The sequence below is a fragment of the Nesoenas mayeri genome (assembly GCF_963082525.1).
Source record: "Nesoenas mayeri genome assembly, chromosome: 12".
Classification (NCBI taxonomy): domain Eukaryota; kingdom Metazoa; phylum Chordata; class Aves; order Columbiformes; family Columbidae; genus Nesoenas; species Nesoenas mayeri.
In genome coordinates, this window is record NC_137547.1 from 17,948,099 (window position 1) to 17,974,976 (window position 26,878).

Below are 26,878 nucleotides of genomic sequence, written 5' to 3' on the forward strand. Positions count from 1 at the left end.
TCGCTGGCCTCCCCACAGCTGCCTGTGCCTGCTGCACCGCAGGTCTGCTGAGGGGGCCTGGCCAGCACTCCTGAATGCTCCGTCCCTCAAGCCTGCACATCTCTCACCCTTTTTCCTCACACCCAGCCAGGCTGAGGAGAACAGAAAGCCCCAGAGCTCCCGCAGCCAGCTTTTAAGGCACGTCTGGATTGCTATCTGTGCTTTATTACTATTATTATTATTATTGTTATTTACCCTGTGTAGACACGTGGGCTTTCAAATTTCTTCCTTCCCCCCACCTTTCTCCTTATAAAACCCACCACGTTTTCAGCTTATTTGTGTGTCATCCTTAAGGCACAAACCTTTTAATACTACAGCTGCCTGGCTTCTCGTATTGGTCGTTGTTAAAAACAAACAAAACAAAACAAAAGCAAAACAAAAGTCCAACTCCCTCCCTCCCCCGAAACAATCTGAGATCGCTGCGCTCCGGTACGTATAGTATCTGGAAGTGAGCGAGGGCAAGCGCAGCCGCGGGCGCGGCGGCCCCGCCAGTCCCGGCGCGGCGCTAAGCGCAGCTGCCCATGGCCTTCACCAGCGAGCTCTCGGGCAGCTGCCTGAAGATGCCCCGCAGAGTCTCCAGCTCCCGGGTGAGCTGCTCCACCCGCTTGCGCAGCCGCTCGTTGTCGGTGGTGAGCTCCAGCACCTTCTGCTGCGTCTCCACGTTGCGCTGCTTGGCCTTGTCGCGGCTCTTGCGCACCGCGATGTTGTTGCGCTCCCGGCGCACACGGTACTCGTTGCTGTTCTTGTCCACTGTCTTTTTCGATTTGCTCCGGTGGTCCGCGGACATCATTTTGAGGGCGCCGGCGGCGGGCAGGCCGCCGGGAGGGTGCGGATGGTGCGGGTGGTGCGGGCTGGGCACGGGCGTGGGGGGCGGCGTGGGGTGCCCGGGCTGGAGGTGCATGGTGGTCTGGGCGCAATGGGCGATCTGGTACTGCAGGTGGGACGGGTGCTGCTGCAGAGCATGGTGGGGGTAGAGGGCCGACAGGGCCGCCGACTTGACCTCCTCCTCCTCGCGGGGCTCCTGCTTAATCACCAGCGGCCGCAAGCCGGGCGCGGCGATGCGCTCGTACAGGGGGTCGAGCTTGCCGTCCATGTAGCCGGCCGCGCAGCCGAAGAGCGGCTGCTGGTGGTGCTGCTGCTGGTGCCCCGGCGCCGAAGCGGCGGCGCCGGCCCCATGCATGCTGTGGAAGTCGAAATCCCCGGCCAGGATGGCCTTGGCTTTCTCTTGCTGCTTGCTGTGCTGGAAGAGGTCGGCCAGGAACTCGTCGTTGAAGGCGGCGGGGTCGATGTAGGCGCTGATGTCGATGGAGTTCTCGTTCTCGCAGATGTCGCCGAGCTCCGCGCCGCCAGTAGCAGGTGCCGCCGCCGAGGGAGCCTCTCTGTAGCTGTAGGCGCTGCCGGGCAGGGGAGTCTGGAGCTGGTGGTGCTGGCCGCTGCTCATCGGGGGCCGGGAATCGACCTCGTAGAAGTTGGCTTGCTCCATGAAGCACCTACAGTGTGCCGGGCATGGTGAAGGGCTCCTGCAATCCAGGTTTCGGACGGGGCAGCGGCGGCGACTCTACCAAGCCCGCGGCACCCCGCGGAACCCCGGCCCGCGGCAGCGAACGGCACCGCGGCACGGTGCGGCACGGCTCGGCACGGCTCGGCACGGCTCGGCGCGCCCGGAGCCTGTCCCCCGCCCCAGTCCGCCCGGGCTCCGCTCGCTGCCTGCCTGCCCTGTTGCTAGTGGGCTGCCTCGGTCCTGCGTGCCGTATATATACACACCCCCGCAGAAGGGCCTGGGATCGCCCTCTAGTGTCCTGCTGGGAACCTTTGACCACCGCGCAGCCGGGTCTTAGCGCCCTGGCAGGGCCGAGCCGCCCGCCCTCCCGCGGGAGCCGCCGTGGGGAGAGTGGCCCGCACGCCCCGGCTCCCCGCCGACGCCCCGAACTCAGCGGGCACAGGGCGCTGGGCTTCGGCCGCCGAGGAGGCTCCGCGCTGGTAAGAGGCCCGAGGAAACAGCGCGGGAACTTCGCGCCCTCCCTGCCTGGGGCCGCTCAGCGTGGCAGGGCGGCCAAAGGCGGCTGGTACATTTCCACCGCCTGCTCCCACCCCTGCGCCGAGCGCTCCGACTCAGCGACTCGCCGGCCGCGCTACAGAGAAAGTCTCAAAGTTCACCATCACCCGCGCGTACTTGCAAATATTTGGCCACTCGGGAATATTCGCCCTGCCGTGTTTGCCTGCGGGACCCAAGGCGCTGCTTCACCCGCGGAGCCCGGCCCCGAGCGGCGCTAGGACCCGTCCGCGGACGGCGCCCGGCGGGCAGGGGCGGAGACCTTGGGGGGCAGCGGCGGATCCCCAGCCCCGCTCTGCTCGGTGGTGATCGGCCGGGGACCGCCCTGCTCTCTTCTGCGCTTATTGTCGGTCTGTCAAGCCCGGCGGAGCTGCCCTCCTGGGCCAGGACAGCCCGAGCCCGGCCATCTGCCCGAGCCCCGCGGCGGCAGCCCGGTGCGGGGCACTCCCGGCGCCGGCGGCTTTCGCCGTACGCAGGAAGGGTGGGATAAGCGCGCGGGTCTCCCCCTTCATTCCCGCACGAATCAAACAGGTAAATTTAATTATAGATTTCCCCAAATGCACACACAACAATGTTGACCAGTGTCGGACGCGGGCCGACTCCGGACGTTTACCCGAGATAACCCGGCAGCAGCCAGGTAACCCCGGCGGGTGCCCGGCCCCGCGGCGCAGCCTCCCCGCAGACTCTGCTTCCCTTCCCAGCCTCCGTTTTCCGTCGGCTTCGGAGAAAGCAATCGATGTTCCCGCACGGCGAGACCGGAGAGAGGAGCCGTCTGTCTCAGCCGCTGCGACTCCTCTCCCAGGGCAGCAGGTTATGTTCCTGCAGCAGCTCCTGTGCGAAGCCACAGCCTCCCTAGGAGCTCCCTTCATCTCGGGGCGGTGAGGATGCACATAATTTCCTCCTCCTGCGATCCCTCGCAGTCTGCAGAGCAGATGTATCTGTCCTCCCCTCCACACCTCCCAAGGTGCATTTTAGGAAGTCCCAACCAGTATTTAGCTCTGCTGGTCCAGAAGGCCCCTTTGAAACTGGCATAGAGAGAGGATGAGTCGAGGCCATTGGAGCAGGTGCTGCCCTGAAAATTGCTACAAGAAAATCTGCAGAGAGAATGATCCAAACAGTGATGGCTGGAGAAAAAAAATATCGCTATAATTTTTAGTCCTGGATGTTCTAGTAAACTAAAAACTTGTGACAGTAAATTCCTTGCTCAGAAAGGATTTGACAGATTCCTTGCAATTAAAAATAATTGAAAGTCTTAGGGAACAGTACAGTGTACCAGGAACCCATGGTTTTGTATCACACAGTGCACATGTGAACCTCTGTTTCATGAGCAAAAGCAAGGACAGCAGAGAGTTGGCTTTCGCACTCTAGTATCCCCTTGGGAGAATGGATTGTGTAATTACAGCAGGGAGACATTAATTTACAGACTACAGAAGATAGTTTTTACCTTTCACTATCAGCAGAAAAAAATCAATCCTCAATTATTTTCTATACAATGTTTTCTAAAATTATACATGTTGGCTTCAACGCAGCAGTGGTACCTCAAAGGGGTGTTTCCGTGGTCCACGGGGAGGTGTAGCACTGTCCAGACAACCAAAACACCGGTAAGAACTCCCAACAAAGTCCTGATGCAGAGGGAGTGCCTCAAGTCTGTGACAAAAGCAAGTTTTGGATGCTTCAGATGTTTCAGAGTGAAATGTCCCTGACTGCATCTCACTGTCCAAATTCCGCTTGTTCTACTCAAGGGAACCCATTCCCAGAAAAGGGACAAAGCCAGTGCTGGACTTTTTCCTTGCTGGGAGAAATATAATCTGAAACAGTAGCTGGTGAGCAGTTTACACTCGGAGCTTTCAAAGAACTTTATCTAACTCTGAAGTTGCCAAAATCAGAAATAGGCCATCCACGCTGAAAATAAAAGGTCAGTGCTGCATCAAACAGCACAAGCGTGTAACTTTGTCATTTAATAACAATACCTACGCCTCTGAAGTCTTAAAACACTCTCGCATTTTATAATCATTCCGAAATTAAGGCCTAACCACATATTAAAAGAAATTCAAAGTAAATCAGAAAGTTTAGGATCAGATTCCATTCCTAATTACTGTAATTAACGAACAAGTCCCCACAATTTAAGGACTGGTTTGCTCAGTATTTTTTTTTACACAGAACCCTTTTATCTAAGTTAAGAACTTATAAATAATCTCTTTTTACACAAAAACATAAATTCATGTTCAAATTGTTTTAATATGGTATTAAATGAGGTTCCCAGACTTGGACAAATAAGACGAGTCTTTGTCTTTTTACTGTCCTTCTTTGAAGGTGAATGTAATGTTTAGCTGATCATTCCTCATACAAGCACAAATGCTTTTTTTCCTCATTCATATCAACAGTGACTTTTACCAAATATTTCAAATCTAATGTCAAGAGAAAACTTTTGTTCTTGTTGCTTCAGTTACATGTGCCAGGGAGTTGAGTTAACTGAAAGAGGAAGGATGTGTGTTGCAGAGCATGGATCCTCGAAGCAGCGTGGCTGTGAACTCTTGAGGGTGCTATTCTTCCATCTCAAAGCAGATCTCGCTGGCTAGGAGCTCTGGGAGGACGGGAGAAGTGCTCTGCAATGACAAACAGCACCAAAACTCTATACAAAGTCAGCCGTGCTGGTTTTCGCTAGTAGGGAAAGAAACTGAACAGAAAAACTTAACTGTGGAGGAATGTGAGTATCTGCTTTCCAGAAGTGAATGTTGTGCCTGTTAAGAGTTTTTAATTGCCCTGGAACACTGAAGTCTCTTCATTTCACCTGGACTCCTGTGTTTTTTCTCAGGCCTTTGACTCCCATGGGCTGCAAAATAGGTCACCTGGCTACAGGATCCAGGCTGGCTTGATAGGCTGCCTGGGCAGTACAGCGCTCTGCTTTCTGATCCGACAGTTCGGAAATACCTATGGAACATGGCATGTGGCAGCCCCATTAAGAATCAGAGTGCTATTACACATTTATTTTACTACCTCGTTAAACTAGAATATCTCATTGCTGCTGACAAAGCTCTAGAATGTCTCATCTGCACAGAAAACTTCTTGGGGTGAATGCCAGCATGGCCCAACCTCTCCTCTCTCCCACCTGCAGAAGAGATGTTGGGGAAGAGACATATTTGGGTAGGGCAGGGATGGGCACCGTGGAGCAGAAAGGACAGTACAGCTGTCCTAGGAGTGACAAGGGGACATTATCCTCAGCTGGGCACAGTGCTGTGCCCTGCGTGCATCAGGATTGTAGGCAGGGATAGAGCAGCAGTAGTTTCCTACGTGAATAAAGAGCTGGCAATCTACCATCTTACTTGTTGTGGTGTCATGAAACACAAACTTCTCCCCTCTCATGTGTTTACTGCCCCAGGGAGGGGAAACATGATACTGCACATAAAAGCTGCACACAACACACAAGTTTTCAAAGGAAAAGGCTTTATGTGCCAGAGTCTTGGAGGTGGGAAGATCAGTACGCAGCATGGTATGACAAGTCAACTAGGACCTTCCCTTCAGCTGAGAATGGCAGCTGGTAACTGATTGCCATTTTTGATGTGTGGTTTGGTCCCATGATAGATGATTTAATCACTTATAATTACAGTTTTTTTCCTTTGGAGAAACACTGTTCAGAACTCCAAGGTTAACCACCTCAAATCCATGCTATCTTCCTCTTCCCATTTTGCATCATTCCTCTTGTCTTCAGGGTCTCTATGACCATGTTATCAACCTTTGCTGTCCTTGTGTGCTGCTGACTTCTGGCTCCTCTCCTGAGAGCTCAGTCCTTTGCAATTACCCAGCTGGCTTACTGGGAGCATCTTTTCATTTCCATTTGCCTGATTACTGCTCACCTCCATTCAAATGGGGCTCATAAACCAATCTGTTTCCAACTTGGCACCTGTAATAATGTACAATCAGTTATTCAATTGCTCAATATTTGGCCTATCCACAGGTCATGCATTCTCTAGTCTTCTACCCTTCTTTCACACCTGAATTGAATTTCCAATCTTCTGTCAACCTTACAAATTTGTTACAAGGATCAAAATTAAACTAAAGAGTAAGAATATGGTAAGAAGTTACATTCTGTAGTATAGTATGGATGTGAAAGCCTCATGCTGTCATTCCACAAGTGAATACATTGCGCTGCATCCATGGCAGACTTCAGCCAGATGAGACCTGCACAAGGTGTCTCACAGAACTCAAGGGTCTGGTGGGCTTTTTATACTTCTCTTACATTGACAGATATACTTCTCTTACAAGACAGATAATGGAATAGACTCCAGTAGCTCATAGTTTTTGAGTCCTAGCTGCAAGTATTCAATGCTCAAAGAATCTATGGAATTAAGGATTAAGACCTGGAAATATGAAGGCAATACACCTTTGCTGCAAACCTTCTTTTATTGATGTCATAAAGCATTTGACTTCAGTGGCAGAAAGGTTTGGGGCCACATTTGACTCTCATATTTTAAAATGTCAGGTTTTATAACTGTTGACTCTATACTTATAGAAAGTACTTTTACTGCTCAGTGTGGATGCTGTTTTGTATCTTAAAAATTGACCTTCCTGTTGAGCTAAACTCAGCTTTCTCTAATTATCCCATTGCCAGCCCAGGGATTACTGGCATGAGTAATCTAAGCAGAGGTTGGCCTACTAAGTGAAAAATGTCAAAGGCAGCGAGAAGGAAGGGAGTCACAGGGAAGGTCCACAAAGTTCTTGGAGTCAGTCAGTGACATCACCAATGAAACCAAACCATGATCAAAGCAATCACCAGCATAGGGGAACAACAGACACACAGAGGAAGGAAGCAAGTCAGAGGCAGTCTCAGCTTGAAAGTGATTGCAGTTTTATTGTCAGTTTCAAGCTAATTATAGCAATACTTCAGACATCAGAAATTTTCTTACTCTCCTAAGAATAACCACTGCACAAACATGAGACTTAAGAGGAGCTGGCATATGGTGCTGAAGTTACCATCTGCAGCACGTTGACCCTACCACAGAGTGATTTCACCTCAAGACTGACCAGGCAGCAGGCTGATGGGGCCGCACCACCGGCGGGTGACTTGAGGAATGGCCCTTCATTCCCTGCAGGAATTCCAAAGGTCATTTGCAAACATCCAGCGAAAGGACCCAGCACTCCTGCCTGCTGAGGTAACACCTATTCTGCCTTCCAAGCCTTTACAGAAAGAGAGGTTGCCCACAGTAACGTTCAGCATGCCAGTTCTGATCATAAAAATAACGAGACATTACTCACCACTGCATGAGTTCCACAAGACCTTTGCATTTAAATTTCTGTTCAAACTGGAATCTTATGCTTTACATAAAACATAACTTTATCTTAAGTGCAATAAGAGTTAATCACAAACCAGGTCAGTCTAACGCTCAGTAAGTTTTTCCTGAAAGGATCGTAGTCCCATAAGAATCTGAAAAATAAGTTGGGAGGTTACAAGGACAGTTCAAAGTTTTAGAGGAAACAGGACTCACTACCTCAAGTTATGATGCTTGGAACAAAACACTCTTGCTTGGATTTTAAAGGTAGCTGACAGCTGAGCTGCAGAGTGCTTTAAATAAATACTATCAGAATTCATATGAATAAAATCAGAAGACTTCTTTTGAGGGAAGTAATAATATTTTCCATTCATTTTATGGAAGCATAAAGATGATATTTTTTTTGCAATAGTATTTCAGAAAGGAAAAAGCCAATGACAGTGCTAAGCTGTTTGCAAGACATTTTGGTACCTAAATCCTCATAAAGCAATGCTGAAAAGGCACCGTGCTTCAGCTGGGAGGTACCAACAACTTTTTTGTGACTTACATGGCCATATAGTTAATAGTGGAGCTAAGTATCATTCAACAAGAGCCTAGGGCTGAGAGGTTTCTAATTCCAAACAAAAAGTCCTTGCAAACTACTTGTGTTTCTAAGTTAAAAAAAAAAAAAAAAGAGCCAGCTATGAATTGGGTTCCCACACCACAAAAGGGCCTAATTTTTTCCCTTCTACTGCTGTAAATAAAGATAGGAAATGTGAATATGTTTTTGGAGCCTAAATTATTAACTCTGAATGATTCTTTCAGGCCTAAACAATTAAACCAGATGGTGGGTTTATGCAAATCATCTGAATACATTAATATGAGCATAAATCCTCCATTCCTTAGCAAATCCCAACATTCTATTAATGGGGAATATGAGCAGTAAGAACTGCGCACATTTAGGAAATAAATATAACATGATGTGAAATTTAACACAGCAAAGTCAAATTTTGTTTCAGAAAATAACTCCTACATTCTTTAAAAGCAGGCAAAAATTTCCAGATCTTTAATTACATGAGTTGCACAGTTCTAAAAAGAATTCACGCAACATGTTTAAGCGTTGGGTGCTACAGTACTGGATTTTATTTACTAAAAAGTATGGTTTTAAAAGAAAGAGAATGATTTTAAAACCTCCATGCCACAGAACCCATAGCATGCTGAGGGTAAATCCATGCTGGTTGTCTGCAGTCTGACACACAGCTGCCAAAAGAGAGGGACAGAAAAGTGTAACTCAGCACAAAACCGTGTTGCTCCCTGTCAGAGAAACAGTTGCTGACAGCTACCACAGCCAATTATTTAGGCTGGAAAAGTCAGTATTTTCCGTTAAAAAGGGGTTATTCCACACTAGCATGAATGTTCTGAGGCCTTTTAGAAGTAGTAGATGGAAGTATTAATATAACTAAGTGCAGGGCTTATGGATCATTTACATGTACATCATCAAGAGATCATTTGCATCCATGGTAGGGTCTAAGCCACACAGGACTTACTTTTCTCCTTTATTAATAAACTAAAATAAACATCACTTACCCAGCTCAGCATGTCATTGATAAAAGTTTGAGGCTCCCATTTCCTTCTTTTTTATGGAAGTGCAAGACACTGTGGGTCTCCTAACTATAGCTGCTCCTTGTAGAGAGCTGTGCAAGCTGAGCTGCTGATTCCATTGGATATGCAAAAATTGGTGCCTGTATCTTATGGAAGACAATCAAACCCTAAATACCTGTGTACCTATTATGGAAAAAAAGCTAAACATTCAAAATGTGGGAAATGCTGCAGATAGAGCTCAGATCTCCTGAACTACAAACTCAACCCTCAGGAAGCCAGACTTTGCTCCAGTGCCCCTTGCCTGTTTGTTTCAGTGGGCTCAGAGCTATTCAGTCAAATCTCCCTTGCAGCACTGAAATACCTTGAAGTCCTTGGACCTACATGTTTTGCTTCAGGGCTAAAAATAATCTGTCTGATGGTAGAGCATCGGAACATGTGATACATGAAATTTTTAAGCCTACTGAAAATTGCTCCAGAAATCTATTTTAAAACACTCAGAAAGAAACTAAAAGCATGCACGCTCTTCAGTTTTCCCATAGCTCAGCTACTGATGCTACTGTAGCATGAAGTATCTGAGGGCTCTCTGTGAATTCTCACTAAGCTTACAGCCACAAGGTAGTGTGCCTTCACAGGATGAAAGCCAAAGCCAGAGAGACTGTTTCAGAATACGCTGTAGTGTTCTCTCTTAATGCCATACACTAGTGTTGAATAAATGTCCCTACATTAAGACAGCGTTCACATGGAATATTTTGTTATATGTTTTTGTGCTTAAGGCACTGGCATTTGTGCCCAAGGCTCTCCAGTTATTTATGGCACCAGCGTAGCACAACATCTCACATTAGCTGGCTAGCAGTAAGGTAGCATCTCATGGCTGCAGTTCTCTGGCACTGGCTGCCTCAGTGTGTATTTCGGTGTACAAATACAGCTGTGTGCACCCCTCTTGTCTTCATTTTATTCATAGGAAGGAAAAGACCAGCCTGTGTGCTACATTCCTCAGTTTTATCCAACCTGCTGAGTCCCTTAATGTCCAAGAGGAAACACAGGAGAGAAAAGAGGACATGAGGTGAAGGTACACATAAACAACGTATTTCGAAGAATTTAATTTCCTGGTAACAAAGTCCTTTTCTCCAACTGCTAAACCACTTTTCCATCAGGACTGTGGGCGACTTCAAAGCAACACCCGTACTCCCTGGAGGAGGGCCTCAAAAACCTTGACAAACGATTGTGACTTTTACCACATTTATTTGTGCTTTGAAGGTTTCCACAATTGTGTACACCTTGGTAAAGTCCTCTTTGGAATGCGTATGTTCAGCAAATATTGGGTACACAGAGAAAAAATCTTCAGGGAAGCCACTGCGCTTTGTAGAGTAAGTCTCAGTCTCTGTCAAGTGGCTGCTGGCATTATATCAATGGCCGGGGCACATGCAGCACTGGGAGTCTATGAGAGCAGGTTCAATATGTTTTGAAGTGTTCTGTGTTCCCATCAACTTTTCCTTTGCATGTTACTCTTTTTTTGTCCCATATTTTTGCAGACAGGCTGTTCCCCTCTAAGTCACCAATATCAACTTCGTTTTCATGTTGCTGATTCTGAATTCTTTCCTTGGGCTAAATTCCTGATAATTTCAGTTGGTGTCTTAATTGTGTAAGAACTTCTGACTAAATAAATAATTCCTGATGCAGGAAAACCCCACATGATAGCTAAACAACTCAGAATGAGGAGAGTTTCCTCTCTACAGAGATGTGCCGATTTGTTTTTTAAGGCCAGTGAGGTGCAGAAACGTGACCTCAAAGGACATGCTAGCGATGGAGGGAGCATAAAGCTTCTCCTGACTATCAGAGGGAAATCTCATCTAGCTACTGCTAAGACAGAAAATCAGATGAGCTCTTCTCCAGTGACGATGTTGTCCCTGAGACATGCTACCAAAGTGGCTTTTTCTACACATTTGGCTGCAGTGTTTATATTCAATAGAAACCTAACACTAGATTGAGTCTGGCAAATTCACTGACAGAGATAGTCAGGTGCCTGCAAGTGTAAGTTTAATTGCTTCACTCTTCTGGGAGTCTGCAGTATGTTAGAAGGCATGCAGAGCCAAAGAGCAGAGGGCTGTGCCCCTCTCTTTCTTTGGAATTTGCTTCTATTTCAGAAGGCAGAAAAAGAAAAACAAGTTGACTCACCAAATGCAGAGAATCACCCTTCTGGAAGGAGGATGGCACCGTTGAGGTAAGTACTTCTTTTCTGTTGGGAACAAGAGATGGACTTTACTTGCCCGATGAAAGTACCACTGTCACTGATCATGTAGTACAAAATTCTCCTAGATGTTAGTAGCAGGAGGTCAATAACAGGCATGCTGTAATTACCTGTACACTTTCTCAAATTATCCTCCCACATATTTTGTATGATCCGGGAATAAATAACCCATTTTATATTCACTTCTACAAACAGAAGTGAGGCAGAGTAAACAGTCAGGTGGACTATCCCCTGCCAGCTGACAAACTCTCCGTTTCTTTTTTCTTTTCAAGAGCCTGTTTATTTAGCTTGTTATGGTATTTCAGAAGTCATATAGGTTGCAGGGAATAATAAAGCCATTGATAAGAACAAAGTTTGTGTCCTTATTCTCCCAACACCATGTGACTGAAGAAGAAAGATGTATGATCTTTCGAGGTCCCTTCCAATCCCTAACATTCTGTGATATGCCTCTCCAATTTCATTGCTTTTCTGGAAGGGTATTTATTTTAGGCTTCTGTTCTGAAGAACCATTTTGAAGTCTGGATAAAATTCATCCCTAAAACTATTTACTCTCCTTGATATCATATGAATAAGGTAAGTTCTTCACTAGAGTATACTCCGTGACAAATAATGCCCTAGTAATTATGGGTCGGGATTTTCATGTGGTGACTGATGATGCCTTGGAAAAGAGCCATGGCGCTGTGCATTCAGGAGCTAAGCTATCTAAATCCTTGCAGACCTCGTTTATGCTTTTGGGAATATAGGACAGGTGTGGCAGTTACTAAACCTGGATACTTGAGAATTCACCTCTTATTCCCAGGTGTGGGCCATTAATTCTCGCCCAGACTTGTTCAGTTCTAACAAGTCTCTTTTGAACCAGATTTCATATGTGCACATATACACAAACAATACATAGCATTTTCCTTTCAATCCATTTATCCACTTCATTTTTGCCCATTTTTAGCTACGCAGCCTCCCCTTACCTAACATTTTACATACACATGGCAACAAACCCCAATATTGATCAGTGGCAGTCTACAAATCCCCAGCACATTCTGTAGATACCAGAAAACTCACAGTTTGCAATATGTTTAGCACAATTACTGAAGAAGCCAAGCCCCAGTGAAATTCACAACAATGGCTATACCAATTTTAATTGGATCACGAGACATCAGCACAAAGCCAGAGAACACTCAAACACAGATTGATAAAAACAGTTAAATCCCATAAAAGAACTGTAAAGGAACAGTTCCAGAAATCTGAACACTTTGGGGTAATGTGACACACCTAAAGCCTTCTCCCAAACCAAACATTCTCCAGGGACACATTTGATATTTTCAAACTCAGATAGCTATAAGAAAGCTTCCAATACCATATTCTGATGTTTCTATAGAATGCGAAAGAAAGTAACACCGCTGCTGTAGTGGTACGCTTCCCAGATCAAAGTAGCATCTTGTGAAATGAAACATTGGTATTGGAGAACTTGAGCTGGTTTGACTTGAAGCACAAATTCCTGACAGCACAAGGGATAAGCACAGGCTGGGTAAGAGTTTCGCTAAAAATAAATTTATCATCAATAAGTATTTTGTAGCTATGAAGGAGAAGCCTCTGATATGCGACTGTTAATAACCTGGCCTACTAACCAGAATAACATACAAAAAAATGAACCTTGCAAAAATGGGCACATCTTTACCTGTGCAGCTAATTCTAAAAGTTCTAGGTAAAAGTTTCTGATTAAAAACTTTAACTTCCTGATAATGGCATGAAATGAAAATACGTCAATTAAGGAATTAAATCTCAGGGCAAAACTAATGCAGATTCTGCCTAGATTAAACCAGTTTATCAGCCATGAAGTACCAATCCCCCAATTAAAACTGTAGAGGAAATGGGAACAGCTGTAGCTGGAGAGAAGTGTGGCACATAACACCTATGTGAGTGACAGCTTGGGTTTCTAATAAAAGTGATCATCAATATATTGGTTTTCTCAGACACTGTAAGATTTCTGTGTTAGCCTGATTCATTCTGCTATGTGGGGAGCAAACAGCTGGCTATATTGGGTCTTCCTTGATTTGAGAAACATTCCCTTTATTGTGCCTATGTAATGGAGCTGATTTCTTTTCAGAAACCAGTATGAGTAACTCTAGATATCTGGATTACTTTAATATTTTTATATTCTGCAAGTAAGAGAAGCAGTACTAGAATATCCAGAACTAGAAACTGGAAATACTTAGCTGCAAGACTTATGAGCTGCATAGAGAGAAAGAACAAAGGCACTGGATTTTTCCTGTAAATGAACTCCAGGCAGTGTTACAATAAAATGGATGTTTGCTATTAGAACAGAATGGCTCCTTTCTTTACTTAGTATTTTCTAGAACAAAAGTTCTGTAACTTTCCAAGGCTATAGTGAGTCCATGGTTGAATCAGAAGTACAATCCTGAAAAAGCGGTCAACACTAAGCAATGTTTCCTCTCCTTTCTCTTCACCTATTCAGGTTACATCTGACAAATCATCTATTTATAGACAAGTCTATATTATTCAAATTATCAAATCAGATTGAGAAGCACTCAAATTCTGTGCTTAACATGCGGAAGCTTTTTCAAACAAATGGACAAAGGTATTGATAATACTTTTATTCTTTGAATTCCACTTTTTTTTGAAATACAGCTTTTTGAAATATAGCCAGATTCCTGATAGATGAAATTCAACAATGCTTCTGCTTTCTGAAGCTTTTATAACCTCAGCTCTGCAAAATTTACATTTCTAACAATAAGATTTTGATCTTGGTGCAGGTCAGTCCTAAATGCAGAAAATACTCCGTGTAATAGCAAAATGCAAGGGCTATTAAGAGAAGGGAGGTTTGCAATAATAAGATTAGGGAGAACCTCTATTACAGACTTTGTATTTCTGGAATATCCCTGAAAGAATGTCATCTGCTTGTTGATCATAAGGAATGCAATCATATTCAAGAGAGTCTTTTTTTCTGGTTTTGAACAAATCTAGGTTGAGAGAATAGAGGTAGCAGTTACCAAAAAAAGCTTTTATTTCATTGTAATTCACGGAATTTGCCCTCAAATACATTAACACAGTTTACATCACAGACTTAAATTGTGTGTTTTTACCTAGGGGACCTGTTTATTTTCACTTGTAAAATATGTATACAAATACATCTATTTTCCTCTCTTCCAAATCACTGGAAAGGAAATGACTGACTTCTCATCTAGCAGAATTCAAAGGCATGGATGTTAGACCAAAAGGGAAACCTACACAGTAGCATCATGTGTAAAAACTAAACCTTTAAAAGAAATGTGCAAGTCTGCAGTAAAATTCCAGTGAAGGTTTATCCGTGAGGGAAATGGAGGCAAAGAATTGAATGCTTACAGAAAAACAAACAAACCAACCCATTTTTGAAGTGCAGACTGCCCTTCAGTGTGTTTGTATGGTCTTTATTTTAGGACAAAGAAAGAATTGCGCATGAAGCTAGAGGTAACAAGCATAAGCACTGGAATCAGACACAACAGAAATTATTCAAACAACACCAAAATATTTTTCACGCTGTAAGGGGAAGGCTGCAGAGAACTCCTTAAATGTTTTTGTAAATGTTAAGGGAACATATTGAGTGGGTAATAAACAGGGACATTTACCCCAAAAGGCTCCCCTCCCCTTTATACCTTCTGCCTCCAGTTCCTACAGATAGTTCCTATTTCTTCAATAGCCTTTCTGCCCCTAACTGTGCTTTGCTGTAGATTACCTGAATATGGTGAATACCTGTGTAATTTTTCTCAAGGACTAAAGGGTTTAAAGAATCATGAGACTGGATTATGCATGTGAAAATGAGAAACTATATTATCTACAGTTGTATAGGTAGACTGCTGCTACAGGAACACATCCAGAATCAGAGCGAAAAAGGACTCCGTCCCAGCCTGCTTGCAACACCTGACTCCAGAGCTACCGCACAGCTCATGTAACTTGTAAGTAAACAGGTAAAGTGTGTATTTCAATGCCACATCTCAAAAGCTGTTGCCCATATAGTTCTGTTATTACTTCTTAGATTGCTTCCATCTTTTTTTACTGTAATACTGTGGGGAAAAAAAAATAATCCTACAAATACTAAAGTACACTGTGTGATCCTGTAAGCAGACACAACACTAACCAAATGCTGGAGTGCCTTACGTGCATGGAATTATGCATAGGCTTTAATATCTAAAATAATCTGACTCCAAGCGAATAAGTTGGTCTACATTTTTTCTCCAGCTTTCTTTGATCAGAATTAATGAATAGTTGTAAAGTGCTCTAAAATCCTAGGAAAGCACCCTTACTTAACTATTGTGAGCAGAGGATAATGTTTAATCCTTACCTGGAATTTTGTTCTAGTTATAGATGGATGAGTCATGTCACAGAAAATGTAACAGATGCAACTGAGAAAGAGATGAACATTAGTGATGTTAAAGCAAATACTTTCCTGACCTACCAGGAAACAGTATCTTCATGGTAATGAGCTGAGTAAAACTGTTTGCCAGGGCTAATCCTCAGAATTCTTCTACGAATGTGGTTTATTTTCCATAGGGCTTTACAAAAACAACAACATCAGGCAGCCATAAATATGGCAAATACAAACAATTGTATCTATGTTACTAAGCTCCGCAACTGTGTTTACAAATCTGTTTCTTCTAAATTCTTTTGCAGGCATAAAACATTTCCCAAGCAGGTCTATGGGTTAAAACTGAAGTAGCAAACAAATTGGTACTTTTCCTCCCTGCATTTAAACAAAACCAACTTTTTCCACTGTCTGCACACTTAAACTTATTCAAAACTGCTTACCTTATAAACCGTCGATTTTCAGAACTGCCCACTGCAAATATGTACATCAGTGCACCGAACCACCTATTTCCCATTTGAAGAGCTACAGACACATCCTGTGCACACACAACTTCAGAGATGCAAGCATATTCATTTTAATGCGGCTCTGGTTTAGGCAGAATTCAGGAGATGTGACCCAGTGTCTGGAAAACATTAAAGGCCAACATTTCTTTTCTACAAAAAGTGTAGTGTAACAAACATATACCAATGAAATGGTATGTGATGTTTCTATGACATTTAACTCTATGATCTAGATATTTTATGATCTGCTTGTGTTTAGCCTGTTTTCAAGATGCTTTAAAAGGAAAAACGAACTAATATCCTATGATATGTAGAGGTTTGCGACTATTTCTCTTGTAAAGAGAACAGTCAGAATTTTTAATGTCTCTGGTATTCATTTCTTCCCCTGTATCATCCTAGAGAGGCAAACCAGAGTGCGGCTAGATGGAAATACACTGCCAGGTGTTAATTAACAACCCAGGAACAATTACGAGATGCTCATCAGTACAGAAACACAACACTATGTACTGGGATGCCCGCGGGGCACGGGCCCATTTCGTGCCAGCTCCCCGAAGGCACGCAGCCCCCGGGGAAAGCCAGGCGGGCTGCTCGCTCGGCGCGGCGCGGGGATGAGCTCCCGCGCTGCCGCTGACGGGCGGTCAGCGGGAAACACGCCAGCGGCTCCTCCGCTCAGGCTGCGGGCAGCAGGGGCGCGGGGCCCGGCTTGAGGCAGCCCTGGGGCCCGGCCCCGAGGGCGGAGGCAGCCGCCCGATCCCCACAGGCCGCGGGGGACACGGCCGCCGCGCTCCCTCTGTCGCCAGCCCCCGAGGAACGAGGGGAGGCCTCTCGCCGCCTCCTGCACCCTCCGCCCCGCGACAGGGTGGAAGATGGCGCCCGCAGGCTGGGCCGCGCCGGGGACACGCGTGCCTGTGTAGCGAGTTTTCCCCTACCCCGGCTGCAACAGCACGAAAGCGCAAACCCGGGGGAGGCAGCGACAGCCCTCCGGGCTCCCGCCGCGGCGAGCGGGACAAGGCGCAGCCCCGCGGGACACGCACCGTCCCCACGGAAAACCCCACACCACAACATCACCTCGCCCTTTAAGCGTCCCGGCGGCCTGATTGGCCGCGCCGGCTGCCAATCCGGGCGGCTATTGCATCATCCGGGCGGCCGGCTGGCTGGCGATTGGTGAGTGGGTGGGCGGAGCGGGTGGGTGTCGCAATCGCCGCTCGCCCGCGCTCCGCAGTGTAACGAACGAGGCTCGGGCCGGCCCGGCCCCTCCCGCCGCCGCCACCGCCACAGGTAAGCGCGGCCCGCGGGGGGCGGCGGTCCGGGGCGCGGGGAGGGCCGGGGGGCAGCGCCGGGCCGGCCCTCGCCCGCCCTCCCTCCTCCCGCCGTGTCGCGGCGAGTGCCCCGGCGGGCGCCGCGCATGGGAGCGCATGATGCAATCGGCGGGCGGCCCCGGCTCCCCTCCCCCGGTGAAGTCACGGCTTGGCAGCGCCGGGCACCCCCGCGCCCCGCACGGCCGGGGAAGGAGGAGCAGCGCGGCCGAGCGGCCCCCGGCCTGCGGGCCGCCGGGGAGGGCGGTGGCGTCGCCGCCACAGGCCCGCGGGGGCGGGGCGGGCCGGGCCCGGTCCCTGCGGTGGCTCCGGCGCGGCCCGGGGAGCGCGGCCAGGCCGGGGCACCTCCGGGTGCTTTGGGCGGCGGGGCCGGGCGGTCCTTACGGCTCGTCCTCCGGCCCGGCACGACGCGGCCGTTACCGAGCGGGCCCGGCCCCGGGAAGGGTCCGCGGGCGGGTTTAACCCCGCGGGTGCCGCTCGCCCCGCTCCGAGCGCTGGCCTGGGCCGCGACCAGCGCCGAGTTTAACACCCCCTGTTCTTCTCTTCCAGCTTCTCAAGGGAGTTTTGAATGTCTTGACAAATCTTTCTGGTTCCCAACAGATTTTTATAGCTCCAGGCGCAACTTTCAAAACAGATCTGTCACGGAGAGCTTGACGTTGGTTTTAGCTCTGACATCTGGTGGGAAACAGTCATTAAGACAACTCAATACTCCCGGCAGTGATTATAACACCTCTTCAGAAAGTATAAAACTGCGTATTTTGTAAAAACTTTGAGATTTAAGGAGTTATTTCATCTTTAGAAATAGCCACCTTCATTATATTCCGAAAGACAGAGTCAAATTGATACTTTGCCACCTGTTTGGGATTGTTTCTGACTCTGTCATCAGCGCTGCTAGACTGCAATTAAAATACATACTTTGGATGTTCTGAGCATGCTTTTTTTCCTTAGGATGTTGGAGGGTGTTTTTCTTGTAAGGTGTATGTAAAAAAATTGAGATTCTGAGAAAAATATGGAAAAGTGGGGACATCAGCTCCGGCAACAGATTAGAGCTACCTAGTCTAAAAAAAGTTGCCTGGCCTTCAGTATGGGAGAGTTACCATCAGCTCTCGACAAGTTGCCTGTGAGAGTGTCAGCAAACACAGGAGTGGGGCTTCCCCATGGGCAGCAAACGTGCGCCTGGAGTTCTGTGCTGTCGTTCTTTGTATGGGGTGACCTGGCTTTAGAGTCAGATCCTACTGGGGTATTCCTACTGAAGTCAAAGAGAAGGGAGGCCAGCTGTCACTGTTCAGATTGGGACTCATTTTGCCATAGATGGCTGAGTGGATTTGTGCAATAAAGTCATCCTCACTAATGATCAGAATCAACAGAGTCACATCTCAAAAAAGAAGCAGAGAGAAGTGCTTTGTATTTTTTGCTGCTAAATAAAAAGACTGGTTTAATTAACGAATTAAGACACATATTTTTTTTGCCAAAACAAACATTTGGAAGGGGTTTTTTTTTGTTTGTTTGTTTTATGGTGAAAGCAAAGATAATAAAGGCCTTGATTTGCTTGGGAGTCTCTGGTCCCTGAGGAGTGCTGTCAGCTGGTAAGAACCATCTCTCTGCCTCAGAGGACACCTTTGAGTAACTGGCTCTTCTGTTGCAGTGGGTGGCCAGCTGGTGTCCTGGGTGGCCAGTTGGTGGCCCAAGGAAAGACCAAGGCAGTTCTAACTGGCCACTGGAAACACTACCATGTGCTGGGTGGAACCAGCCTAGGGCTGTCACTGAGCCCAAGCAAATGAGCAGCTTTATGGGAACAAGATGCTCAGAAACTCATCTGGCTCTCGGAGGAGCTGCCTCCTGCTGTGCCGAGGCTATTGCCCATTCGCAGCAAACCAACCTGTTTGTGGAGAAGAGCAGAGTAGCTGCATTTGTGTGACACGGTGCCTGAGAAACAAGCTCTGAGACCCATCTGCCTCCCCACCCTCATGGCCTCCCAAGGAGTGTCCTTCACCTCACCCCTCTTCAGAGCCCCTTCTGTATTTCTCATACTTGCTGCCTTTCCATCTTGCAGTGTTCCCTGAAGGATGCTCCACGGCAGCTGTCCAGGAGATCCTTCCCTCTCGTTCTGTTGAAGAACTGACAATTGGTGATAGGGAACCTGCCTCCAGATAACTCAGGGGGAAAAATTAGTTTCAAGTCTCAAGGGTTATCAGACCTGGTTAGCTGTGATGCAGTACAGTTAGTGCCACTTGCTCTGCATAAGTATTAGTTGGAACAGGACAGGAATCCAGGTGTGTCATCTCACGTAAGAGTTCTGATCATCAAGCCAGAGTTTGTTTCACTCAAGAAATAGTTACTTGATAGAAAATGGATGAATTCTAGTGGGATGGAATTGAGGGAGATCTGTTCTAGCAGAGCTAGAACGCTCGCTTGAGAGGTGTCACACTGGTTCATCTCCTTTGTTCATATCCACAGACTGTCCAACTAAAATATTCCATTAAAATTCAGTTTAATGGAACAAATAGTTTCTCCTTTGAACTACGGGGAAATTTGATAGAGAGCTGAAGGGAATGTTAAAGCAATATTAAATAGTTTCAGTAGCATAGAGAGTAACAGCACATGGAACCTCGTGATGTGAAGAAACTTGTTACGTGTCAGGTGGGGTGCCTTTGTGGGCAGGAGACACCCCTTTCTCTGTAGTATCTATCTCACAAGGTACAAAAAGCAGATAATGAAAATGGTATAGGTTCCTTAACTGGGGTGTCCAGATGAAGTTAGCAAGTACCGTAATGTGTTGGAATAGAGGAGACAGAGGAGCGTTCTGACCTTGAAAAGATGCCAAAAATTAGTGGAAAAATTCCGTTGTCAGAGGTGATCTAACAGAGCTATATACTTCTAGAGGGCTACAGAAATCCTGGATTTAAAAATAAAGCTGAGACAAAGCCAGTATGTGCTCCAAGAGGAGCATACACTTGCATCTTGACCAAAAATGTCTGTGTAATCACACAGCTACTACAACTGGCCCTGCCAGTCTGCTGTTTGTGCACAGTAGCTGTATATTCAGTTTAACTGCTGAACCAAATTACTTATTCAGTCAGTATCTAAGACTTAAATATGGTTTGCAGAAGTTGCTTTAAGAGTCAAAATCAGAAAAATACTAATTATAAAAATTAGGCATGGATGTATATAGTTTTACCTGTACAGATGTCAAAAAGAGTTGATGAGTCTCTTTCTGCTCTGAAATAAGAAAATGAGAAGATTTCTTGATAGGATGAGGGTGGGTGTACTCACACATCTTCTCTCAATAACAGAGAATGTTAATTTTGAGTAACACTCAAGCCAAACTTACAGGCTTTTCTGTGAATTTTACTGAACTACACTCTGCAGCTGCATCTTGTTCTGGCTCCCTCATTGTGGAAGAAAATTTGCAATTGATCTGGACAGTAGGATTTTAACCTTTTTAATGATACTCTAACAGAAGGTAAAACAGCAACTCAGACTGCTGAGAAAAACAAACAAGAACAGTAAACAGCTGATGAACCGGTCAGTTTACAATGACCAGTGACAGCAACGGGTTTACGAACATCTCACCACATCCACTCATTTGACTGATCACTGGGTACTTTTAATTGGAGCCGCAGGTAGGCATTTCAGGAACTCAGAGCAACCCTGTTGCCATTCCCTCTTCCAAACTTCTCTCCCAGACATGAAGGAGGTCATGCCATGAGATGGGAAAAGAAGGGGCAGGGCCTTGCCAGGGCCATGTCCCTGCAGCAGCTGTGCCAGAGCCCTCTGTGCCAGCACCAGGGTCAGGAGCGGGCTGACCTGAGTCAGGCGAGGGGTGTCCTGCTCACCAGGCCTCTGTCTGTCTGCTGCACAAGAGCGTGGACAAGGACCGGTGCAGGAGCTACAGCAGGGGCACGTATTTTGTGGACAAGTCAGCTGTGGCTGCTGTGTTCTTATGGGTGACAACAGCCCTGTCTTTGCTGTGCGGTGGTTCTCCCATCGCCGTCACCCTGTGTTCCTTTCCCACCTGCTCCTTACAGTACCAGTACAAGGTTAGCTTGTTGTACTTTGCTTGTGCTCGAAGGGGTTCCGTTAATGCCACTCAGTCACAGCCTTCACAGAACACCACCCTTTTCCACAGATTGTTGTTTTCCACTCAGTAGTAGTGAGAGCTTAAAAGTCATCAATTTGGACATCATCTTCAAAAGCAAGTGCTGTAAGATGACTGAGGCAAGGTGGACAGTCTGAGCACCCTCGCTCCAGAAGAAAGAGACCAGGGAGGAATTTGTGCATACACCCAGAGGGGTGGCCTGAAGAGGACAAGGATCAAGTACTCCTGTTGGTCAAGAGTCAGGCTGTTAATAGGTTTAAGCTGCAGTAGGAAAACTCTAGTCTGAAAATTAAGAAAATTATATAACTGGAGAAAAAGTTAGACAGTGGAACCTGTTGCCAAGACAGAGGTTGTGAAACTGGAGATATTCAAGGCTAGGCTAGACACCCATCCATCAGGGCCAGTTAACAATGCAAACAGCGTGACTAGATGACCCAGTAACAGTCCCTTCCAATACAAATACGTCCAAGAAGCTTCTGAAATGTGGTTGGCAGCTTGTCCACTTACAGCACAGTTGTGATTTGTTATTGCCAGATGTACCATCGGTGCCCCATGCTAAAGCAAGTGATGTATAAGATTGTAGCTGAACCCAGCACCTTTAATAGCTTTGGTTTTTTTTTTTCCCCTACTAGGTTCACCTTGCCCTTAATTCATGTGAAGACCTGTTGGAAACACCTTCTAGAAACGTAACGGTTTTCAGTCTCCTAATAAATTCTGTTGTGTCCAGGAAGAGCCTGTCCAAATGAGCAAGACATCCCAACAGAACACTGCTACAGATGCGAACGGAGTAAGCGTGATTCACACCCAAGCACACACCAGTGGTTTGCAGCAGGTTCCCCAGCTGGTGCCTGTTAGTCCTGGTGGAGGAGGCAAAGCTGTGCCTCCGAGCAAACAGGGCAAGAAAAATTCCTTTGTGGATAGAAACAGTGATGAGTATCGTCAGCGCAGAGAGCGAAACAACATGGCAGTGAAAAAGAGCCGGTTAAAAAGCAAGCAGAAAGCGCAAGACACGTTGCAGAGGGTCAACCAGCTCAAAGAAGAAAATGAACGTTTAGAGGCAAAAATTAAGCTCCTGACCAAGGAGCTGAGCGTACTGAAAGACTTGTTCCTTGAGCACGCACACAATCTTGCAGACAATGTGCAACCTGTTGGCACTGAAACCACCACAACAAATCCAGAAAACAATGGACAGTAGACACTGTTGCAACCTTATGAAATGAACTCTGGAGGTGCAGCTTGTCTGCAACGCCCATGCAGTAACCAAGCAAAAACTGTGTTCTTTTAACCATCACTTTGTGGAGATATTCTTCTTTTTGGGTTTAACACTGAATATTTGATACAATTAAACCAGAAACTTTGGGTATTTGTTTTAAATATTTTTCTTCTCTAAAAGATTTATCTAATAAATGCAGATCTAAATTCATAGCCAACAAGGAGCTTAGTATTAGGGAAATAGCATTTTCACAGAAGTGTTCACTTACCTTCTTACAGTTTGCATAATGGGAGGAATCGAGCAGGATGGTTCACTGTAGTCAGAAACTTATAATTGGACAAAATGTCTTTTAAATACTTTTTAGTGTATTTAAGCCCTTTTTTTTCCTCCATGATATATTACAAAACTGCAAAGGCCGTGGTGGGGGGAGTCCTTGCTTTCCTGTTAGTTGGACTACTTTAAATCTATAGAGCAAGTCCTGTAAAGCACCACTTAGGTCTCTCCTGTCCAGTTATAGTTAATGGGGAGGGGGTAGTAACTGTGAGCTGCGATGCTTAGTGATGTTTTCTAGAAAAACAGCAAATACTATGATGATGCATACAGGCAGTTGACTTCCAAATGGCAAAGGAGTCTGAAGCATCATGTACAAGAGGCAAAGCAGCACATTGACAGACAAAGCCTTTTGAACCTGTGTTCACATCGCTCACATAGGGACTGGGGCCTCCTAAGAACAAGATTTTGGTTTTCAGAAAACGTCAAAATACTACCAAAAAACTGTGCTCTGCAAAATTGCATTCTTGCTGGGGTGCAGGTATCAGGGAGAACAAAATGTGCAGCTTGGCTAAGCGATGAAAAGGATAAGACAGCGTCTGTTCAGCCAGGGTGTATGGATCATTGCTCATTGATGCTCATCTCAATTTTCATGGCTGCTCAGATTTGCAGTCAAGATCTTACAGTGATTTTAAAAATAAATGGCCCTAGTTTGAATAACTGGTTCAGTGGAATTTCTATAGCCATCATACAGTTGTGTGGAGTATCTTCAGTCTTGTTTTATTTTCATAAAAGTTTAGCAACTTTTTAAATGCTAGTGCTAAGTCTTTGCCATGATCCATAATGCAGTGGTATGTACTATATTGAGGATTTAAACAAAAGTAAAGCAGGATCTTTGATGTAACCTTAATTTATTTTCATTTTTAAGTATTTCATTGATGGTATGGTTGTGTTACATTTAACCTGTGTGTCTGGCTGCTGGATTATTACACTGTCCTAATTTCCCTCCTACACTACCTTTTTCCATAGATTATTTCGTAGGATGCTTGTTTGCCTTGTATCTGTACTTAGGAAGAGAACTTGGATATTATCTCTATGAAGATGCTGTTAGAAAATGAAACCTTGCAAAGTTCTTTTTGAATTTAAACTTTTAATACATGTGGAAAACTTTTATGGATTGTTTTGGATTATGGTAGTCTTTTTACAAAGATATGTTTTTTTGGTTCTAGCTGCAGCTTAAGTAGGGTTGAAATATCAGAATAAAAACACTTTTGCTTCTACGGCTGGCCTCATTTTTCCTGTCCCTTTTCTATGTCCCTCAAATGCAGAGGTGCCCGCTTCAAGCAGCTCTCTCTGAGAAATCAGTGCAAGTCTTCACTCATGTCTTCCACTCTGGCTTTTACTTAATGCAAAGAACTGGAAACTCATTACAGTTTTGGCTCAGTTCCTGATGTAATAACAACACCACCACCACAATTTAAGACTGAAAATGTACTGCCATTAAAGGCAGGGGACACACACACCACCAACACCTACAAGGAAAAAAGATGACATAAAAGCGTCTCATTTGTTCGCTGTGCACGTACACTGGTGCAAAAGGCAGGAACCGGTCTCTTCCCTCGCTGGCTGAGCGGGGACTACGTGGCCCTGCTGTCTGGCAGCTGGTTTGACAGGCTGATGCAGGGTCCTCCCCTGACAATCAGAACAGGGGCTCCAAATCTCTGGTATTTCTGATTTTGGTGGAAGTTATTCCTTGTATCTCTTTGAGCAACAGTAAGACTGTTTTGGATGCTTTGGAGAGTGAACTCTCCACCTGTTACTCCTGACAGCTCCAATTCCACTTCCTTCTTGTTTAAAACAAAACCACAGAGTTATGAAAAGTCATTTGCACAAGGACGTTTCTGGCTTAGCAATCTCCGTGGCTTGCTTTGTTTGCCTAGGAAAGCATGTAGGCTTTGAGATGTGAAGCCATGGATTGAAGATTACAAGGAATCACTATTTTAAATCCAGCCTAAGCGAGAGTTTGGGTTCGAGAAGGGTGTTAGTCTGGTACTGTAAGCCCCCTCTTGCCAACATCCCTGTCTTGGAGCCCCGAGGAGCACAGGCCGAGGCGAAGCTTTCCCTGTCTGCCCAGGTGGAGCAGCCCAGGCACCATTCTCACCCCCCAGTGCAAGGCACAGCAGAACACCCATACCCAGGTGACTTGGACGATCCTCCTGGAATAAACACACATCTACACAAGAAAACTTCAGTGTAGACCTATAAAAGTTAAGGTTTTCCTTTTTCCACGTTTTTTCTTGACAACAACTATAGTCTGTAACAATACAGTGCCTGTCACTACACGAAAGCACGTTACAGCACTGTACATTTCACCAGGAAACCTTATTCCCATTTTCTCACTGTACCTCTAAGAGAAGGTGTCTACTGCAGCCTCCACAAGCACTGGGAGGCTCTAGCACCCTAACTATACCCTGTAGCTCCAGCAGTGTAATTGGTGGGGCAGATAATCCAGACTGCGTCCAACCCCGGGAGCTGAAGCACTTTAAAAGTATCAGCTCAGAAGTGCTCAGACCTTTCTAAACGCACAAACTTGCTTAACGCAACACACCCCATTACTCTGGTGCAGCTCTATCCAAGAGTGTGTTTGCACCAAGGGAAAAAGGCACCTGGGAAAACACAATAGCTCACAGCCAAAAATATCCCAATGTAGTCAAAAAGGAAGTTTGCTGTAACCTGTATTTCCCTCCACTAATACATTTTAAGTGTATTAAATATCACTTTGTTGTTTGTTTTTGTTTGTTTGTTTTTTTTTTTTTTTAAAAAAAGCCCCCACAGATGCTAATTTAGAAAAAAAAGTTCTAATTCATTTTTTAGGTGGGTAAAAATTATAACCATTACAGAACAGACTTCTGGAAGGAAGGATGAAATTCACAGTCACTGAGTTCACAGGCCTGTTTATGAAGAAAAATGGAGACGACGCACCATCCCAGACTGAAACGCATCCATGTCTCAGACAAGCAAAACAACAGGGAAGCTGGTTACGTGAGCGAGTGCTTTTCCACCAGAACTCGTGACAGGGTTTGTTCGCTGGTACATGTCGAAGCAGAACCAGTTCTGCCTCCCACAGCACAGCCGATTGCTCGACCTGTTCTGCAGCACCAGTGCCCAGTATTTGCCAGGATTAATCACAGGCGGGTAAAAGCCTATTAACTAGACTTGGATTATGGCTCATTTGAAACAATTCCAAAACTCTCTTTTAAAAAATAAAAAAGTGAAGTGCTACTTTAAAATAGTAACTGCTATTGAACCCAAGCAAGGGCAGGTTTCAGAATGCCCAAAGCAGGGAGCGATCCCATGGGTGTGTTCAGAGCGCACCGCATGAACACATTGGATACAGCCGGATCAAGGCTGAGGCTGTACGCACCACCTTGCACTGGAAAACCCTCCTAAGTTTTAGGGGGAGATGAGTCTGGAGTTGTGCCAGTGCTGTTAGTGTGTTCTTGTATCTGCAAAGCTACCAAAGCAAAGCCTGATGTCCTCTGCACAAGTGCCATGTTTCAGAGGAACGAGACCCGCGGTCACCACGAAGGCAGCATGAGCAGGGCTGCACACACCAGCTCGTCTCACACCCTCTCCTCCTCACACCTTCCCCTTCGCAGTCGACGTCTCCCGCACTTAAACCTTACAGACCAACGTCAAGCAACCTTTAAAAATGTAAACAGGCTCATTTGTTAATAAAGTGACATTAAAGATAAGGAGCGAAGTTGCTTGGATTATTTCACAATGTGTTTCCTTAGTCTCCAACATGCAGTTTCCTATTTAGCAATGGGTCACCAAGCTGTTATGAATAAAGAGGAGATTCCTGCCACACAGACTAACCCAATTAGCAAAAAGAGCTCTATGTAGAGCAACGCATTTGACAGTTTTTAAGGAAA

The 26,878-nt window shown here is 45.9% G+C and overlaps 2 protein-coding genes and 1 long non-coding RNA gene across 3 annotated transcripts; 1 reads left to right on the forward strand and 2 right to left on the reverse strand.

Moving 5' to 3' along the window:
• Positions 1-544: 544 nt before the first annotated feature.
• CEBPA (CCAAT enhancer binding protein alpha) lies at positions 545-1,522 on the reverse strand (the record flags this gene model as incomplete). Its single annotated transcript, XM_080352296.1, has 1 exon — positions 545-1,522. The coding sequence occupies one exon, from the start codon at positions 1,520-1,522 to the stop codon at positions 545-547; it is 978 nt and encodes a 325-aa protein (XP_080208422.1).
• A 2,888-nt stretch (positions 1,523-4,410) lies between these two features.
• Positions 4,411-16,154, reverse strand: LOC308044919. Its single transcript, XR_013922693.1, has 4 exons — positions 15,986-16,154; positions 15,522-15,582; positions 11,116-11,176; positions 4,411-4,698 (listed from the first exon to the last, which is right to left on the reverse strand). It is a non-coding gene; the product is annotated as an uncharacterized lncRNA (long non-coding RNA).
• A 1,018-nt stretch (positions 16,155-17,172) lies between these two features.
• CEBPG (CCAAT enhancer binding protein gamma) lies at positions 17,173-24,223 on the forward strand. The gene is made up of 2 exons (XM_080351889.1): positions 17,173-17,323; positions 22,093-24,223. The coding sequence occupies exon 2, from the start codon at positions 22,203-22,205 to the stop codon at positions 22,653-22,655; it is 453 nt and encodes a 150-aa protein (XP_080208015.1). The 5' UTR covers positions 17,173-17,323; positions 22,093-22,202; the 3' UTR covers positions 22,656-24,223.
• Positions 24,224-26,878: the final 2,655 nt, after the last annotated feature.

What these genes read in the sequence shown, in the direction of transcription:
- CEBPG (XM_080351889.1), top strand. Translation starts at nt 22,203, where the DNA reads ATGAGCAAGACATCCCAACAGAACACTGCTACAGATGCGAACGGAGTA.